We start from the raw sequence: 20,746 nt of genomic DNA on the forward strand, positions 1-20,746 counted from the left end.
ACAGACAGCTGTACACACACGAGTTGATTTTGGCTGATTTTTGGCCTGTGTGTAATAGGCTTTACCCCCTCAATGAAAACCGTTTCCCCCTCACTTACTCCATGGATTGTAGACACTCATAATATTAACGATCCTGCTGTCTGACCCATTCTTTCCTTCCTCCCTGGCTTAAGGTGCCTATATGAGGTTTATCCTTGTTATTTACAAATGTAATAGCACATCCATAGAAAACTGCCTGATACTAAAGTCAAACTACAGCCAGATATAAAAGAAACAGATTATTGCAGCTCTGCATTCATTTATTTACATAATTTAAGCTGAATAAAACTGCCAGAACCTAGGATCTTTCTGCCACAATGTGCTAATATGCACAGCATATTAGAACATTATGGCTCCTTACCTAGCAAAGCAATCCTCTCCAGCACTGCCATCTTCCCCAAGTCTTCAGGTTTGTGCAGTGTAGATTGCCCCAAAGTTCCTAGGATTTATAACTTGAATTTCCCAGGAGCCTGCCCACAGATGAGGCTACATCATTCTTGCCTGGGTGAGATAGGCAGGAGCTCCAGCTCTTTTTAAAAACAAGATATTTGTAAAATACAATATATACGGTATGTGTGTGTTACAGGAGGGAGGATGCAATTTCATAGAAAGAGGAAGAAAGAGTGAAGGTCCCTTTTAACATTTCTTTTTAGAACTGGGGGCAAGGGCAAATCTTCCAAAGGGGATCTGTTCTGATGACAACTGACTAGCAGAGGATTAAAACTTACTTTGGAGAGATTTCCACTCAATGTTGTGTCTCCAGGATAGGAAATAAAGAGAACTTTTCTTTTTAACAGGGCAAGATGACAACCCCCCCCAAAAAAACAAAAAAAAAACTGACATTGGTTCCATTCGGAACTTGCATACAGATACACTTTAAATTTCCTTTTTTTTTTCTTTGATCCATATGTATGGTCCATAAACTTAGCCAATCAGTGGGCGCTTGAGCCCTGTTACCACTTTTATGTTGGCTATAGGAGAAGTAGTATTGAGCTGAAACAGTTTGCAGCGTTCACTGTTTCTCTGCACAACCCACTTGACTGTACACATGGCCACTGTTTGTGTCTTCTTGATTGTTGTGATGGTAGCAGGCAGGCATGAGTGGTAGGGTTCAGCCGAATCCTTTGAGCAACATCAGCACCACTTTTCTTGTCTGCAGCTTAAACCCCTTTCACACTTGTGTGACTTGTCCTAAGACTTGGAACTGCAAAGTCGCATTACAAGTCGTACTCCATGATGTCCCTGCACTACTTTGGTCCTGACTTTGATGCGTTTTGAGGTCCATAGACATTGCTTCAAGTCCAGCCAAAATCATGGCAAAATCACACGGCTTTTGGGTTGCACAAGTGTGAAAGGGGAGTTCTTAGATTAATTAAATCCTCCTCTTCAGTTTTCCCATTAAATGTTCCTGTTTTTTCTAATCTGTTTTCTTTCTGCAGTGCCCTTGTTTGTGACTATGACCAAAACTCATGTTATAGCTGCATCTAAAGAAGCCTTTTATGTCTGGCAGTACAGAGTAGCAAAAAAGCTGACTGCAATGGAAATCAATCAGTTGTTACGGACCAGGAAAGAGGGGAGAGAACGGTAAACAGCTGAACTATGGTAACATTCACAGCATCACGCTATATCCAGCTTATCTTAATGGTAATGTTCTATCATGTTTTTATTTTTTGCAGGGTGTTTCACATCGATGATAGCCCGGCTGGAGTGAGTGACAGTCTGATGGACTTTAATAAAGCATTGGTGGTAAATAAATTATGATAGTTTTTACTTGTCCTTAGTCTTTTCTTGGGCTGTTATGTGAAAATTCTTGTAAAGTGCACATTTTAAAAGAATTCAACAACATACTGTGTATTGAAAACTTGGACTCATTCACACATGCACTTAGGACTGGACAGGGGATTCCTGCAATTGGAATCACAGATTTATGCAAATTGCTGTTACTGGAAAACCTATACAAAGTGATGACAGGCTGAATGGAGCTGCAGCTATCCACCATTGTTGTCATGTATCTGAACATGCAGCAGTTGCCTGCGGTACTAAAGCACTGAAATTAAGCTGTCATGGGGTGCACCAAAAAACTTTACTTAGGAGAAAGTATCATTTTAGAGAACAGTTTCTAGATCTTACACATTTGCATTATAGTTTTATGTGGGCCCTTTTAAGGCAAATAATGCTTAGCAGAGTCCTTGCTTAATGTAAAGCAATAACTGAGAGAAAAGTTGTTCAGGTGTGAGTGAGCAGGCTTTGATCGAAGCAGCCATTTCTGAATAACTGTCCTGATCTGTGCAGTCCTTAAAATATAACTATAAGCAAAACTTTTTTTTAAGATCAGGATAGAGAAGGGTAAAAGCTTGGAATTACTCTTTTTTTTCTTTTGCTGTCTGTGACCAATTCACTTTCTTTAATTGACCTGACCACCAATGTCGGTGGGAATAAAAGTGAGGCTAAACCTAACATTTTAAGTAGACAACAGAACAGAAAGAACATTTTCCAATGTGGGGGGTCCTGTGACAGCCACCTAAGAGGGGATTTTCCTCACTTTGAAATGATGCCCTCTCACTTCCTGTCGGGTCTACAGAACAGGATGTGAAGCGAAATATCCTTTAGGCTGGCTTCACACTTGCTGCAGCCGTGGGTCACAGCAGGGGGTCCCTGTTCACCAATTGACGTGCCAATCGGGTCTGAATTTTTGCCTGAATTCGCACCTGCAGTGGAGCCAAAAACGCACAGGGCCCTTTTCCAATGTGGACTGTGACCACCCTGGAGATGTGTGAACCGGCTCCATTTAGAGCCGGTCACACTCTCCTGTAATGTGATTTGGATGTGGAGAAACCTGCATCCAATTCGCATCAGTGTGAACCCAGCCTAAAGAAACAGCTGAATGCGCCGAATGGAAATTTTGGTACCAAAAATGCATTTGGCCGATAACTAACTGAAACTGAAAATTACAGTTTTAAAAAAATATTTATATTCTTATATATTGTATTTTATTTGACTTAATTAATATCATCAATTTGAATTAATCTGAAAAGTTTAAGAAAAATGTATCCCTTTCAATTCTATGTACTGTATGTCTTCATACTGGTCCGTTGGGCTTCCATTGTGGTGTTAAGAATTTTGCTTGCTGCATTTTTGGTCAGTTAAAAAAAATGCACCTCCCTGTTGAAATACATTGAAATTGCTGCACCCATGGTACATTTTTGATGCGGTTTTTGAGTCACATGATCTATGAAAAACACACCATAAGCACAGTAAAATTGTGGTAAATTCGCTGCAAAATTGTGTGCATCATCGGCACACTTTTCTTATTGGCCGAATGCCGATAACACCATTTTTGGGTAATATGTTTCAGCAGACAAAATTTTGGTGCATCTCTTAAAAAAAAAAAAAACTGACAGCTGTTTTAGCCTTTCCCTACTCTATCAAAAAAAAAAAAAAAAAAAAAAGCTTTAGCTTTAAATAAGAATTCCAGGATTTTTTTTTTCTTTTACCCATGCATTGGGGCTGTGACCCCACTGCATGGGTTAACAGCTCGATTTTGTCTAGGGGTGAGGCGAGCGGAGATATACTAACATAATCCAATAATCCTCCCAGCGCAAGACCAGTTCCTGCCCCCCCACCCCCCGCACACCAGCGTACATAGACTGCTCCTGATGTCATCAGGCCTATAGACCAACTTTGGATGTAAGGTCAGCAGGAACAGTCTACCGGTTAAGGGCTTACCTAAATGGGCAAATGCAGCATGCTTTTAGATGTAGGTACGTTTGATATGCTTCTTAGATCCTTCTTAGTTCCTTTGGAGGTACATCTGACCTAAAGCCAGTCATACATGAATCGAAATTTGGCCGGTTCAGCAGGGACTGGCCAAATTTCAATCCATGTTTGAGGACAAGTGCTGTACAGAAGTCAATCTACTGATCGACTTCCATACAACCAGGCTGTCAGATAAATGCCGTTCGATCACATATAGCTGGTGACGATAGACAGTGTATTCTGATGGCGGTGAAGTCTCCCTGCTGTCAGAGCACAATAGCTCAGCGGGAATGATTCACCCATTCACCTAAAATGTGTAGATGGGGGAATCGAGTTAGCTGAAAAAACGGAATCATCTATGGGCTTCTTAATTCTAAGCTGCGTCAAGCTGCTGCTGCATTCCCATTGACTTGTGGGCCTCTCAGCAACTTTGCAGGCTAATACAACATCTATGCAAGCTGATGATTTAGGATGTTCCCATTAGGCCATGAAAAAAGAAAAAGATTATTTCAGTATCACTCAAGAATATGTAGTAATCAAATAACTGTATACTTTTTAAGATGTCTAAAAATATTTCTATAAAGTATATATAAAAAAAAAACATTTATAGCACTGTAGTCATTACAATAATACTGTATGAATATAAGAATAGCTCATAAATAAATCAAATCATAAATCCACCAATCAGCATCATGGCCTTCCCCTTAAAGTTGAAACAGATTGGTAGTTCTGGGAAAATATTTCCAGTTTTCAGTAAGAACATGTTGATACATTAAGATCCTTAAAGTTTTGTCCTATTGCAAAATAACCCCAAAATAATATTTATAATGTACAGTAATAAACAATGTGTAAATAATAGACAATGTGTAATAATAACAATACAGACTTGCTGGAGACATTATGACCCTCATTCCAACGGGACATGAGCATAGAGGAATCAGCTTAGTGACGGGGTCTCTGGTACTGCATACTAGCATTCTATTCCTTTTCCTCCCCCTGCTAAATGTAGTTCCTGTTAGGCGTCATAGTGGCGAGCCTTGGTTTCCATTTTCACCATGAGCACTTTTTTGGGGATTGATGTTTTTCCCTTGTGTTCTACGGTCTACCCAGAAGCTTTACTCTCAGTCAAAACCCAGATTGGTAGAAAAATGTCCACCCTAAAATCTGTCTACCACAGCAAATGCAACTGTAGTAGATTAGATTGTGAGCTCCTATGAAGGCCTTTAGGCTATGTGAATGGTTCAGCATTCTCTGTACTGCGTTGTAAAAAAAATATCATATCTATATAATTAAAAATAAAAAAAGAAATGTGTTTAATCACCACACAACAACGGGTTACAAGTAGATTTAAAATTCGAAGCACTAACAAATTTATGGGCACCTCAGAGCACAAGGCTTCATTAGCTGAGTGATTTGCCTGTGGTGTAAACCTTTGAGTGGTGTGTGTTTTCCTCTTAAACTGTTACTAAGCCCACAACAGTAAAACCAGTCTGTATACGCAGTAAAGCATGCTTGTTATACTCGCTGTGGAAGCTAAGGGGTTAATCCTCTGCATTGTGTAAAAAGGCTGTTTGATCCTATATGCACAGATCCTCCTCTTCTTCTTCCACTGACCCCAGAACATGTCTGGATAAGACTGAACCTTTGGAGTCAGGCTGCACATGCTCAGTTTGGTGCGTATTGCTAGAGAGTTTTTTTTTTTCTTTTCTTGGAACAGTGCATGTGATTAGCACAGGGCCAATCAGCACTGTCCAGACAGAGGGTCAGGGGTCCTGGATCCTGATAAGACAGCTCAGTGCAGTATGAAAACTCCTCCTACAAACTTAAAGCGGAGTTCCACCCAAAAGTGGAACTTCCGCTTTAGGGAGTCCAGACCCCCCGACATGCCACATTTGGCATGTCATTTTTTTGGGGGGGGAGCGGGTACCTAGTTTTGACAGGTACCCACTCCCACTTCCGCTCGGAGCGCCGCGGCGCCCTGAGCGGAAGTTCTCCTCTCCCCCTCCCTCCCTGCAATCTTCTGGGACACGTCAGAGGTCCCAGAAGATTGCCGGCCAATCACGGCGCGCAGTGCGACTCGCGCATGCGCAGTGGGTACCCGGCTGTGAAGCCGCAAACTGTAACAGCCGGGTGCCCACAGCAGTGATGCCGGCGCCGAGGGAGAGGATCGAGGCTTCGGGCGGCCGCATCGCTGGACCGTTGGACAGGTGAGTAAATGGCTGGAACTCCGCTTTAACCAGGAACTGATGGAAGTCACAACACTGCTATATACTGCTGATGAGAAAAGGTATTTAGCAGTTTTTGTTTACTAAAATAATCACATTTCCATGTTCTGTGTACTGTGGGAGACCAGATATAGCGAATGCAGGGACCTGGGTTTAGTACCTTAGGGACAGAGCCATGCAATTCTATATATTATTGTTCACAGTTGAATAAGATGTGTTAACTTTGTCAATGGCAAACAGAGTGGGGCTTGCAGAGCAATGGTAGTGTTTTAGTGGGGAGACATTGAAAAACCAATGGCATGAACAGAACCTCTTTTCACAGCAATAGTAATTAAATGTAGTCATATTTAATTCTTATTTTTTATTCTGCTTGTAATTATTGTATTTTTATATTTCAGGCTACAGGGGATCTTATTTGCAGCATAACAGCATCTGATAAAGTCCTAATTGTGGTACGTATAGAAGTATAACAGTTCACCTATATTCTGTCACAGACTAACCCCCTTTTGCTTTATAAAGCTCTGATAGAAAATAGATGGAAGATACTGAGTGAGTGTTAGTAGGTAAACCTAAATTGTACTTACATCAGATACACAATACAAGCAGGAAGCTTGATGCACTACAATACCGAAAGTATTGGGACGCCTGTATTTACATGCACATGAACTTTAATGGCATCCCAGTCTTAGTCTGTAGGGTTCAATATTGAGTTGGCCCAACCTTTGCAGCTATAACAGCTTCAACTCTTCTGGGAAGGCTGTCCACAAGGTTTAGGAGTGTGTCTATAGGAATGTTTGACCGTTCTTCCAGAAGCGCATTTGTGAGGTCAGGCACTGATGTTGGATGAGAAGGCCTGGCTCGCAGTCTCCGCACGAAGTTATCCCAAACGTGTTCTATTGGGTAGAGGTCAGCACTCTTTGCAGGCCAGTCAAGTTCCTCCACCCAAACTCGCTCATCCATGTTTTTATGGACCTTGCTTTGTACACTGGTGCGCAGTCATGTTGGAACAGGAAGGGGCCATCCCCAAAATGTTCCCACAAAGTTGGGAGCATGAAATTGTCCAAAATGCTGACGCCTTAAGTTTCCTACACTTGGAACTAAGGGGCCAAGCCCAACCCCTGAAAAACAATCCCACACCATAATCCCCCCTCCACCAAATGATTTGGACCAGTGTACAAAGCAAGGTCCATAAAGACTTGTGTGTGCGAGTTTGGGGTGGAGGAACTTGATTGGCCTGCACCGTCCAGTCCTGACTTCAACCTGATCGAACACCTTTGGGATGAATTAAAGTGGAGACTGCCAGCCAGGCCTTCTCGTCCAACATCAGTGCTTGACCTTACAAACTTGCTTCTGGAGGAATGTCAAACATTCCCATAGACACACTCCTAAATCTTGTGGACAGCCTTCCCAGAAGAGTTGAAGCTGTTAAAGCTGCAAAGGGTGGGCTGACTCCATATAGAACCCTACGGACTAAGACTGGGATGCCATTAATCATGTGGGTGTAAAGGCAGGTGTCCCAATACTTTTGGTAATATAGAGTATGTAAGTTTTTGTTATGCAACAATGAGCTAATTTGACATGTAGGAAGCAGTGTCTGAATTATGCAGCAGTTCAGCCTAGAAGTGCACTCTGCTCTGCTATATTGCTGAAAATTAAGTTAATAATAAATGTATTGTATTAAAACAATGGTTTGACATAAATCAGCATCCTCAGGAAAGAAGACGTGTATGCAGGAAAGGCAGAAGGCTTTTTATAAGAGTAACCCCACAATCTGAGAGAATAGTAGCTACAGAATGATATAAATTCAACTAGAACTATGGGCAAATTTTTATTTTAGATAGAGTAAGGGAGGGTTATAACCCCTGTCAGATTTTTTTTCCCGCCATCTGTGTCCCATTGCGGAGATTTCCCTTCACTTCCTGTCCCATAGGCAAACAGGAAGTGAGAGGAAATCTCTGAAAATAAAGGAAATTTCTTGGGGACCCCCAGGTCACCAGAACGTTTGTCCCCATTGGAAGATTTCCCCTCCATTTATTACTTTTCTGGGGACAACCCAAAATTTTGCATTTTCTTTTTCTTTCACTTTCAATGAAAATGGTAAATGGGACAAATAGAGATGATGAATTTCTTTAAATGGGGCACAGGCAGAAAAAAAAACCTGACAGGTGTTCTAATCCCTCTCCTCTATCCAAAACGAAAAAAAAGTTTTGACTTTAGTTATGCTTTAATAAAAAATGTTAAAGTTTAGCAATGTTAGCTTACTTGACTATAACGTTATGATGAATTTGACAACCTAAATAACGCTTACATTTTTAAGAACATTAAAGATTTCAATTGGTACACTGTTTTATTAAACCCCCCCTTTTTTTTTAAATTATTGGCAAAATAAATAAGTTAAATACAAAGAAAAAAAAAAAAATATATATATATATATATATATATATATAATATATATATATAATATATTTTTTTTGCATTTTTAATTATTTTATTAAATACTATAATTGTATCAGTTACAGTAATAAACTTATTAGGACAAAATGCCATCTATAGTCTGCAGTAGCATATGAAAGCTGAAACTTGCATGCAATCATTGTCATAGGGATCAAAAACTGTAATTGGATCTTGAGTGTTAGTGGGGACAGAAACTGTAAGTGGCAACTTGGTTAAAAATTTAGCAGGTGCACAAAGTGTCAGATGGAAGCTGTCAAAGCGATAACGTTTATTAATGTGTCCTCAGCACAAAAGTTAAATGGATACGAAGGTGAATATCTAAGTAAAATGTATAAGCACATGGGAGGCTTCTGTGCATTTTTCTAATTTTTGAGGATAAAAGTGATGTGTCCTATTAAACCTTTGCTGTCTGCTCTGCAATGTTTCCTAGGCACGTGAGTCTGGAGCAGTGCATAGGTATAGTCTACCCAACGTGGCATTAGTACAGAAGTATGGACTGAGCTGCCGCGCTTATCAGATGAGTCTGAACTGCAATTCCAGGTGTGTTTACTAGAACTCTTCCACATTTTACTTACATTAATGAGCAAGAGCAATCCTTTTTATCCCAATATATGTATGCAGCTGACTTTGTAAGCAGGTTTTTATGAGTCAATTCAGCAGTTATCAATAGAGACCACTGGGTAGTGTTGCTCTCTGGCTTCCTATATCTCTTGGGAGCGCCAGTGAAATTATCTCCCTATTATAGATTTTCCCCTGCTCAGCTTTTTTGAGTTTTATTTGTTCCAATTTTTCTGAATTATTCTTCAGAATATAGAATAAAAGAAAATGCAGCAGTTAGAATAACACCCCTTATAAAGGCAGTGGCAGGCGATTAAGCCTGGAACCTTATGTGAAGTGATCTCATTGTTGAAGTTGTTTAGCTTTAGCTACTGTCCTTCAGCAGTTCCATCTAGTACTTTATGAAACATGCACTCCTTGTCCAAGCCTAAATTCAGCTTTTAGCTGCTTTGTAACAGTTTGATGTAAAGATAAGTTTCAGGTAATTAAACTGGCTTCGTGGGATAAGCAAATGAAGGTTTACCTTGCCTATATGGGCACCTCTGCATCATCTATTTTGGTGACCTGTATTCCCCATTCCTTTACCAGTATAAAACCTCATTGAGAATCCAAATGTCTTGGACGTTCTTGAGAACTGAGGGTGACCAGAATCATTTCCAGAATGGTCTGGGTGGAAACAGAGATGTTCTTCTCTTTCTAGGTTGCAGATACCCAATAGGGTTCTAGCAACCTCAACAGAAAATGTCTAAATACTATGTCCCTGCCGTAAATGGCAGTCAGCTGAGGCTCTGGAAGAATGTCTTCTATTTGCAGACAGTTTGACAACATGAAAAAGTAGGAAAGATCATGTCTGTTTAGGTAATTATGTAATTAACTTTATTCAAGTCTTTAGGAATTGACAGTATAATTATCAGTCCTTGGAGTATATACAGGCCAACTATTAGACAGATTGTTCATGTTGGAACCAATGTGTCTATAAATAAACCTTGCCTGGAATGATCAAGTATTAGGGTACCTTAATTATTCAGCCTGATTTACCTTCTTTATGAAGTCCCATTTAGCATGTTTAGCTTAAATCAGTTAAAAAACATGTATTGATGAAGAATGGTCATTCCCTGATGATGATGTGATTAGCTGTATACTATAGTGGTATTGTCCTGCATTAAGTATATTTGACTGTCTTTCCAGCCGCCTGGCTATTATTGATCTTTCTGGAGTCCTCACGTTTCTGGATCTGGAGACTCTGAACTCTTATGACACGGGACAGCAAACCATTAGAGAGCAACTTAAGTTTGAGCGCAAGGATGTCTGGGACATGAAGTGGGCCAATGACAATCCAGACTTATTTGCAATGATGGAGAAAACCAGGATGTACGTTTTTAGGAATTTGGATCCAGAGGTACATATTTCTAAATAGCATTACAAAAACTGTTAATGTCAAATATATGTTAGGAGATTTAGTATGAGAATAGGGAGAGCACACAGTCACAAAAATTATTTAATTGATAAATTTAGTTTGGACTGTCAGGTGGAATTAGGAGGAGATATCTCTGCCAAAGCAAGTTTGAATCTACTTGGTGGCTGTGATGAAGAAAGTACTGACACATGAATACATTAGGTTTTAACTATGTGTGTAAGGGTGCAAGAGTAATACATTGGTTGTGTTTGGAATTGCTCCTCTTTTATTACAGAGGAGTATACAAAAGAGGTTCCTCAGATTGCCATTAAAAGATATTGAGGTAGACTGGTGCCCCTTAGCTGTACCTGGGTACAAATCTGAATCCTTCAGCAGGTAGGCTGGGCTACATGTAGGCACTTAAAGGCTTACACTTTAAATATGGCATCAGTACCTGGTGGATTGATAGGCTGGCTTCTGAAAGTCCTACTGACTCTGTTCTATATTGATGACTTAGATGATCAAAGTATTCCCTTAAACAAATCAGAAAGTATTATTCTAGATTCATATATAATCATTTTCATGTATATTTTATTTAAGTTATTGTTTATTTCAGGAACCCATACAAACATCAGGATATATCTGCAATTTTGAAGATTTGGAAATAAAATCGGTTCTTTTGGATGAATTATTAAAGGTTTGTATTTTGTAATTAAGGGGGAACCTTTTCCCATTGGAGGTACCAATATGTATTCATTAATGTTAAGAGTATTTTGGAAGGGTGTTATTAATTTTAATATTATATACCAGAAAAATTACACTCTTCTGCCCCTTCCACACGAGGCGAGCGCCACTAGGCGTCCGCTTGCTCAAAGGGGGATCTGTCCGCTGATCCCCACTGACACAAACACAGCCCACTCTCATCTAGGGCTGTCGGACATAAACGGATTGCCTGCCTGTTTACACACCCCCCTGTTTGGTTTGCAGCAGAACTCTTGAACGGCGAACTCCATTGAAGTCTATGGGAGCCATACAGGAAAAATGAAAAGTAGCCATTTTGAAGGCTTATATGCAAGTAATTGGCCATAAAAGGGGTATGGGGGTCTGGGTACTGCCCTGGAGGACACGTATTGAGAAATATAGAGGAATGATTAGCTCATTGTTGAAAAAATAGATATAGACTTACAGGTACCTCATCCCTAGGAAATAGACAGGGAATTGTATTGAGAAATGTTTTTTTTTTTAAACATTTTTTTTCTCTATCGTTCATCAACAGACACAGCTCCATCTCTTCAGAGATCATTGGGTTATGCTTCTCCAATCAGGAATAGGCACTAGGCAGGAAAAAAGTTTAACCACGCCTATGCGGCTGTCCCTGCAGGCATAAACCCACATACTCTGCTATCAGCAATCAGTTTGTTTCTGCCCAGTTTTAGGAATAGAACCTAGCTCCCTGATTGGACTTCGGTCTTAGCTTTCAGTAGGGAAATTTGTGTTAGTTGGTATTTTTTTATTTTTTTCACAAGTTAGTTCCTGACGGACCAAGATCCAGAGGAACTACAACCAACAGCAGGCTGTGTTTTCTCACTAGATAATCTAGATCCTTAAGGGCTCCCAGCCTGGCCAGCGAGCGTGAGCAGGTTATAGTCCAGAACTAGGCCTCGCCACGACAGTGCCCCGTCGCAGCTTCCCCCTGGCTGAAAGCATCCCTATCCCAGGTGGGAGGTGATCTGTTTCGGAGTGGCGCCCACCTGGTATCGTGGTATGGTGAGTACATTGTCCCCCCAAAACCACTGGCAGTCTTGGGGTGGACGTGGGCCCCCTCCCTGGAATAGTCAGACCCAAGGGGCTCCCTCGGTTCCCCTGGACTCTCGGAGAACTGGGCCTGTATACCCCTCAGCACTCACTTGGGAGGTGGTAATATTGCGACCATTGTGGTGCTTAATTGGTGGGGGTGGCTTGTCCTGCAGGGGTCCCTGTTTAGGGACCTTCCGATGCCTACTGTTCTAGGACCCCTTTTGGGGGTCCTGGAGACCGCCATTTAGCTGTGGATCATGTATGTTTCTGTTTCCATTGTATTGCATGAGCAGCCATTTTCTATAGTTCCCCATTATGAATGCATTGAGCAGCCATTTTCCTGAGGTCCACAAGCTGGACAGGCGTGCGGCATGGCTTTTTAATTGAAGAGGCAAAGTTTCTTTTTTCTCTTCCTGTGCAGTCGTTTTGCATAGCACATGCTGGCAGTCTCCTGAGTGGTCTGATAACGTTTTTCTGGGGTTCCCTGTAGTTTTTTTCCTCTTCCATTCTGATTTATTTGATATATTTGATATATATCTGATATACATTTAGCTATATTAGTCAGGGATTGAGGGTCCACTGTGATAGCGGTGGGATAGCGTTTTGTCGGTTCTTAAAAGGGACACTGCTCTAATTTTAAATCAGTGTAACATGTAGTCCCAGGATACAATTTCACCTGCAGACCCCCTGGGAGCTACTGTGGAACCTTCTGGGTCACAGTCCCAGCCTGAAATCACAGCCTTTTTGCAAAATCTGATGTCTAAGGTGGATTTTGTCGTTTCAAGTGTTGCCAGCCGCAAACGCCCTCTGCCCTCGCCTTCATCGGCAGAGTCCTCAGAATCTGAAGCAGATATGGCAGCCGCAGACATAGCCCACCCTGAAGGGTCGTTGTCTTCACATTCTAACAGAGAAGAGGACCTGTCCTCATCAGCCTCCGCTCGGGAATGCGCATTGGTGGAAGCCTTTATAGTTTCAGTGCTGGAACTTTAAAATTGGCTAATGACTCCACAGCGCCGTGTACGCAGGTGTCTTTTGGCTCCCGCAAATCCCATAAATCAGGCAAGGTGTTCTTTGTCCAGAATTGTTTCACAATATTTTTGATGAACAATAGCGGCGCATTAAGCATATGCTGGTGGTGCCTAAGTGGTTTGCACGCCGTTACCTCCTCGCAGAGGCAGTGTCCGCTAGGTGGACTGTACCTCCGAAGGTGGAACACCCGGTTTCCAAGTTAAATAAAGGGACTCTGGTACTGGTGGAAGAGTCACCAACTTTTGCGGACCCAGTGAATGGATGGGTGGAGTCTTTGTCTCTCCATCTCCACGTGAGAATGGGTTCCATTTTAAAGACTACCTTTGTGAACGTTCTGGTGGCGCAGACGGCTACTGAATGGGTGAAGTTACTTAACCCTCCTCTTATGTTAGAATTCCGTTACTATCCATGATGTTTAGGGTCAGTTTTGACCCGTGTTTTAAATCAGCCATAAAATACCCTCTGAATAATTATTTATCATCAAATTTGTTTCTTACCTCTTGGTTACCTTGTTAGGCTTCTTTATCCTTGAAAAGATTGGTTTTAATATTTTTGGTGTGACCCCTAGACCTTTCTTTTGATAGCATACCTCTCATTTTCAAATTTAAAAAATGGTAAAATAAAGTCAGCAACTCTGAAATGAATTTGTCCTATGTTTCTTCACTTTATTTAGAGAAGCAGACAAGCAGGAAAAGAGATAGGCCCCTCCCTAACTACAGCTCACAGGGTTGGATTGGCTGTCACTGTTACTAAGCAGAGAGAGTGTTTATGATTTCAGTTTTGGCACTTATTAGTGTCCTAAAATCCTATATTATAACTGGGTCAGAATTGACCCTAACACCATGAACGTCTTAATTTTCACCACAGTATTTTATAATTTAGTGAAAAGGATTATTTTTCTATTACATTGTTTAAATAGAGGTTCCTGACAATGTAAAAAAATCTTGATGCAATAAACAAATTTATGTGATACTTATAGACATTCAAAACCTGAAAACGGGTCAGTTCTGACCCTAACATAAGAGGAGGGTTAAAAGTAACTTGGAAGCTGCACGGCTCCCCCCTCCGGTGCTGGAACTAATGGACCAGTTGGCTCAAGCCTTGGTGTTTATGTGTGACACGTCCCTAGATGCAGCTCCATTGGTGGCCAGGGCATCGGCAGTGGGAATTGCTATTAGGCGCATGGTGTGGCTAAAAAGCTGGTCTGCTGACCAGGTCTCCAGAAAGGCCTTGACTGATCTTCCCTTCACAGGGGAGAGGCTGTTTAGATCCTCTGTGGATGAGTTGATCAAAGGCATCACAGGGGGTAAGAGTACTCTTCTTCCCCAATCATCTAAGGGCAAGGCGCCACGTCCTTGGTGGGGGCTTTCCTTTACTGCTCATAAACGTCTTTTTCGTGCCTCCGGATCGCAAGAAAAAGGTAAATCGTTCAGGTCTTCTGGGGGTTCCAAGAAGCCATGGTCGGGGAAATCTAAGCCCAGGCAGTCCAGATCTGCTGACAAGTCCTCATCTGCATGAAGGGGCGCCCTCACCCGCTTCTGGGGTGGGGAGACATCTTTGTTTCTTTTTGGAACCCTGGACCTTGACCGTCGGACATGTTCTTCCCGTCCAATCTTCACCTATCTCCAGACCAGTTAAAGGACTTGCGAGGGGCGGTACATGATTTTCTGTTGCAAGGAGTGATTGTACCGGTTCCTTCTCAGGAACATTTTCAGGGGTTTTATTCAAACCTGTTCACCGTGCCCAGAAAGGAGGGCAAGGTGTGCCCAATCCTGAATCTCATAGCCCTAAACCGCTTTGTGCGGGTACAGAAGTTTCAGATGGAATCCATCTGCACGGTAGTGGCGTCACTGCACCAGGGAGACTTCTTAGCCCCCATAGATATCAAGAACGCATATCTACACATCCCTATTCACGCTGGTCACCAGCGGTTTCTTCGCTTTGCAGTAGCAGAGGAGCATTATCAATATGTGGCATTACCCTTTGGGCTCCCAGGGTGTTTACCAAGGTACTAGCACCAGTGTTGGCCTTGCTGCACCAACGGGGGATTGTGGTACTAGGGTATCTAGACGATCTCCTGTTGAGAGCGGACTCCCATTCAGCCTTGATGGGCGACCTGACGATCACTGTCACAACCATGCAGGAGTTTGGTTGGAACCTTAATTTCAAGAAATCCTCCCTGATACCTTCCTTGAAACTGGATCATCTGGGTCTGACTCTAGATTCAGCTTTTGGCAAGGGTTTTTCTCCCCCCCGACAAGCTGCAAAAATTCCAGGGGGGCGATTCGGTTGCTGTTGGCAAACAATCTGTCTTCACTGCGGACTTGCATGCAGGCCTTGGGTCTGATGGTATCAACTTTTGAGGCGGTTCCGTTTGCTCAGTTCCATACCAGACCTTTGCAGAAGAAGATTCTTGTCAAACGGAACAAGGATCCGAAGGCCTTGGACTCTTTGATTCGGCTGAGCCACAACACAAAGTTTGCTCTGTTGTGGTAGATTCTGTCTCCAGCACTATGCCGGGGCAAGTCCTTCCTCCTGTTGTTTTGGACGGTGGTAACCAGGGATGCCAGCCTGTCGGGCTGGGGCGGGGTGCTGGGGAAGTTCTGTGCCCAGGCTTCCTGGACAGTGGAGGAGTCGAAACTACTGATTAAACTTTTTGGAGCTCAGAGCAATAAAACTTTGCCGGCGCCATTGGACGACTCATCTGCAAGATTGTCCGGTTCGGATTCAATTGGACAATGCCGCTTACATCAATCACCAGGGGGGCACCAAGAGTGTCTTGGCGGCCAAGGAAGTGTAAGAGATTCTGGCCTGGGCAGAAAGATTTGTTCCAGCCCTCTCTGCTGTGCACATTCCAGGTGTGGAGAACTGGCAGGCGGATTACCTGAGTCGTCAGATGTTGGATCAAGGGGAGTGGTCCCTACACCCTTTCATCTCTTGTATGTTCTATGGGGGACACCCGAGGTCGATCTGTTTGCTTCTCGCCTCAACAAGAAGGTTCAGAGGTTTGTAGCCAAGTCTCGAGATACTCTGGCCGATGCCACAGATGCTCTGGTGGCTCCTTGGGGTCGGTACCGACTGATTTATGCCTTCCCTCCGTTGAAACTTCTCCGCAGGATATAGGTGGAAGGCATTCTGGTCATTCTGGTGGCTCCAGACTGGCCTCGCCCGGTCTTGGTACGCAGACCTAGTAAGGTTGTTCGCCAATGCTCCTTGGAGACTTCATCTCAGGGAAGATCTGCTGTCTCAAGGCCCGATCTTCCATATTGCTTTACGGTCACTGGCTTTAACGGCATGACTGTTGAAAGCCAGGTGTTTAGAGATAGAGGTTTTTCTGACTCTGTGATTCCTAGGCTTTTGAAGGCTAGGAAGTCGACCTCCAGGAAGATTTATCATAGTACGTGGAAATTGTACATTTCATGGTGGGAATCACTGAAGAGACACCCTCGCTTGTTTTCGATCACTAGGGTTTTGGCCTTCCTGCAGAAAGGGGTTCAACAGCGGTTGGCTTTGGGCACTATCAAAGGCCAAGTGTCGACTTTGGGATTTCAATTTGGTATGGTCTGTTCTTCAAACGCCTCCTTTTGAGAACATTTTGGAGATTTCTCTGCTTTCGTTGTCGCAGAAGGTTGCCTTCTTGGTGGCTATCACTTCTGCTCGCAGAGTATCTGAATTGGCGGCATTGTAATGCCGCTCACCTTATCTGGTGGTACACAGAGATAAAGTGGTACTTTGACCCAATCAGTCGTTTCTTCCTAACCAGGTTTCTGAGTTTCATCTGAATGAAGACATTGTGCTGCCTTCCCTCTTTCCTAAGCCCAAACATTCAAGGGAATTTGCCTTGAATTCTTTGGATGTGGTTCGGGCGATCAGGGCTTACCTGGTGGCTACTGAGTCTTTTAGAAAGTCAGATGCTCTTTTTGTGCTTACCGAAGGACCTCGTAAAGAATTGGCTGCGTCTGCTGGGACAATATCCAGATGGATCAGGCAGACTGTAGTCCAGGCTTATTCACTGAAGGGTCATGTTTCTCCTTTCCCAGTGAAAGCGCATTCTACTAGAGCGCTGAGTGCTTCTTGGGCTTTTCGCTATCAGGCGTCAGTGCTGCAAGTTTGCAAGGTGGCAACTTGTTTTTTTTGTGCATATGTTTACAAAATTCTACCTCCCACCCCTCATGAATATACTGCTTTGGGACTCTGAAGAGATGGAGCTGCGTCTGTCGATGAACGATAGAGCAAATTGGATTTTTGTAAGAACTTACCAAAAAATCCTTTTCTCTGAACTTCATTGACAGACACAGCACCCGCCCCTCTGCTTCTGAGTGAATGGGGTTTTTTTGTATTCTAAACACTGCTTGCAGCTATAAACTGATTGCTGATAGCAGAGTGTGTGTGGTTATGCCTGCAGGGACCCCATATGCATGGTTAAACTTTTTTTTCCTGCCCAATGCCTCTTCCTAATTGGAGGAGCATAACCCAATGGTCTCTGAAGAGATGGAGCTGCATCTGTTGATTAACTTCTGAGAAAAGGATTTTACGGTAATTTTTTTACAAAAATCCATTTCTTTTTCGGGAGTAGTGATTTTAATTATGCTTAAAGTGCAACAATAAAAATGAAAAATTCCTTTGGATATAGTGCATGGGGGGTTCCCTTAATGTGCTTGTAAAGTGGCACATGCATAAAACATGCTGCAGCAAAAATGACATTTCTAAAGAAAAAAAACAAATCAAATCCCATTTACAATGACTCACAGATACAATGACCGGCACCTGACTATTGAAAAAAACAATGTAAGCCCCCCCCCCCCAGTCCATATTTGAATTTGGAGGGGAACCCTACGCCAAAGTAAAAAAACGGTGTGGGGCCCCCCACGAAATCCATACCAGACCTTTATCCGGGCATGCAGCCTGGCAGGTCAGGAAATGGGACGAGCCCTCTCCACCCCAGAGCACCTTGTCCCCATGTTGATAGGGACAAGGGCCTCATCCCTACAACCGTGGCCGGTGCTTGTGTGGGTCTGTGGGTGGGAGGGCTTATTACAATCTGGAAGCCCCCTTTAACAAGGGGGCCCCGAGATCACACCCCCCCATGTGAATGAGTATCAGACCCATCGTTCCCCTACCCATTCACCAAAAAGGTGTCAAAAAGTAATAAAAACAAGAAGACACGTTTTTGACAATTCTTTTATTAAAAAAATGTATTCTTTCATTAAAAAATAAAAAACATATTGTCCCTCGATGTAAATCCATCGTCAATCACGCTGCCTGCTGACCCAAAAAATCAAAAACTCTCGCGCCTCCTGCCGAAACCTGCTCTGCGGTATGACATTTCTTATATAGGTAAGGGGCGGGGCCACCTAACTACGTCACCCAGTGGCACCACCCTCTCCTGACATCACAGTCTGGTGCATTGTATGGTAGAATACCCTGCAAATTCAGGTGTTCGACGAACGGCTAAACAGGCAAATGTTCAGCCCAAACTCTTGCTCGGGCCAAACCTTACCAGTCTGTATATGTTACTATGCCATTTTTCAGTTTTCAGTGCTGTGAAAGTTTAACAATTACTCAGTAATGCAAAACTGTATCCGTATGAATTTTTTTATAATTTTTTGACACAGCGCTTTCTTTTGATTAGTATTTAATAACCATTGTTTGTTTTTTTGTTTATTGGTATTGTTGAAGAACTAATCTACCTTCCACCACCGCCACCTTCCCTAACAGAATTATGTTTTAATATTTCAAATGCATTATTATTTTACAGGATTTATAAAGCCCCAACAGTTTGCGCACAAAGGCCAGATCAACTTGTGGTGCCTCAGTGGTAGAAGGTCCAACATACCCCATTGGTTCATGCAAACTTATAGGACAAAAAAAATATGTGAGGCGATAACTCCCTGGGCTCTCTGCTTTTTTTGACTGTTACATTGTTTCCAGCTATTTCTGAAGACTACAGAGCACCTTTCTCTGTTTATAGAGAAGAGGAAAGGGAGGGTTTTCTGTAGTACCAATACACTTCTATGCTAAGGTGACAATGCTTTATCCTCTATAGATACAATATGTAAGTAAGGAAAGAGTTGTCGCTGTAGGAGAGGAAGTGTGTTAGTGGCATGTTAACCAGGTGGAAATAAAGGAAAACAACCCTGAAAAAAATAGATAAAACTAATATAGCTATCACAGCTAAGGATTGCAAATTGCAATGTATTAAAACTTGGTTTTGGCTTTAGGTACACTTTATGTTCAGTAACCCTTAGCAGAATTTATCTGGTGTTGATCTGTCTTCAGCGGAGTGAAATATGTTTGGTTGTAATGGCCTACTATATCTAAGAAATATTACCTTTTTAAAAAAAAAAAAAATTAATCTCTGTTTTGTAGATTCTCCTCCGTTTGTAGCAGTCTCAAAAAAATCGAATCTATCATTTGGTTATTGTGTATCATTTTAAAGTACATGTAAACCCCAACAATTAACTTCTTTTGGTCTAAATATACCATTGAAAGTGTTTTATTATATCTGTTTGAGAATAGCGCATGAATACCAATTGATTGACACTGCAATTCAGTGAGCTTCGAATACTTGCTTTAATAAGCTGACAACACCCTGCTGCACTAAAATCCCATGAATTCTGATCAACCCAGGTTACTTCTATGTTGTGGAGAAGAAGAGAGGGGAAAGGGGTTCTGTAATCCAGCCCTGGAATGACAGTGCTGCTCCTCCATAGATACAGAACACTGAGTGAGTGTGTTACTGGTGGAAATGACAGGAAAATAAGCCTAAAATAATGCAGCCACCACATTCACCAATTTTTGTTCTTCAGTTTAGATAGATATTCTAATGTTATACTACTCAACAGATTTGCGGATGTTTTTTTTCCAGACTTTTCCAAGCCATATTTACATGTCCAGAACACCGTTTGTAACATTTACTTTGTTGATTTTACTATTTAGGATCCTGAACACCCTAACAAGGACTATATCATTAATTTTGAAATCCGGTCATTGCGAGACAGCCGAGCTTTAATTGAGAAGGTTGGCATCGAGGATGCATCCCAGTTTATAGAGGACAACCCTCATCCAAGGCTCTGGTAAGTAAAAATTTTAATATTTTTTAATTATCAGCATGGGATGCATTTTGTAATGTTTGGGCTAGTGTTACGGTATTTATTAAATATATTTAATCATTAGTTTTTTAATGTAGAATCTACATATTACACAAACGTTTTAAAAATTGATAGATCCCCCTCCATCCAATTACAGTCATGAGACCTAGAGAGTAATTAGGGCTATCGGTCAGCATATGTAAACGCACCAGAATGCACAGTGCAGCGTCCACCCACAACAACTAGGGGAGGGGTCAGAGGTGGGGCACAGACCACGTGAACACATTGGTATACAAATAATTTGATATATACACAAATAAATATATTTATTTACATATATATATATTTATACACCAATGTGCTCATGTGGTCTGTGCCCCACCCCTCCTATTGTTGGAGGT

At 42.1% G+C, this 20,746-nt stretch overlaps 1 protein-coding gene across 1 annotated transcript in view; it reads left to right on the top strand.

The window, feature by feature from the left end:
- Positions 1 to 20,746, top strand: part of WDR35 (WD repeat domain 35) — a 144,697-nt gene that overhangs the window by 55,246 nt on the left and 68,705 nt on the right. Inside the window, 7 exon segments of the mRNA XM_082251296.1 lie at positions 1,479 to 1,623; positions 1,716 to 1,785; positions 6,419 to 6,472; positions 8,905 to 9,014; positions 10,221 to 10,431; positions 11,045 to 11,125; positions 20,194 to 20,330. Coding sequence (XP_082107422.1) covers positions 1,479 to 1,623; positions 1,716 to 1,785; positions 6,419 to 6,472; positions 8,905 to 9,014; positions 10,221 to 10,431; positions 11,045 to 11,125; positions 20,194 to 20,330 — 808 coding nt within the window.

This window comes from Pelophylax lessonae (assembly GCF_965119305.1).
Source record: "Pelophylax lessonae genome assembly, chromosome: 3".
NCBI lineage: Eukaryota > Metazoa > Chordata > Amphibia > Anura > Ranidae > Pelophylax > Pelophylax lessonae.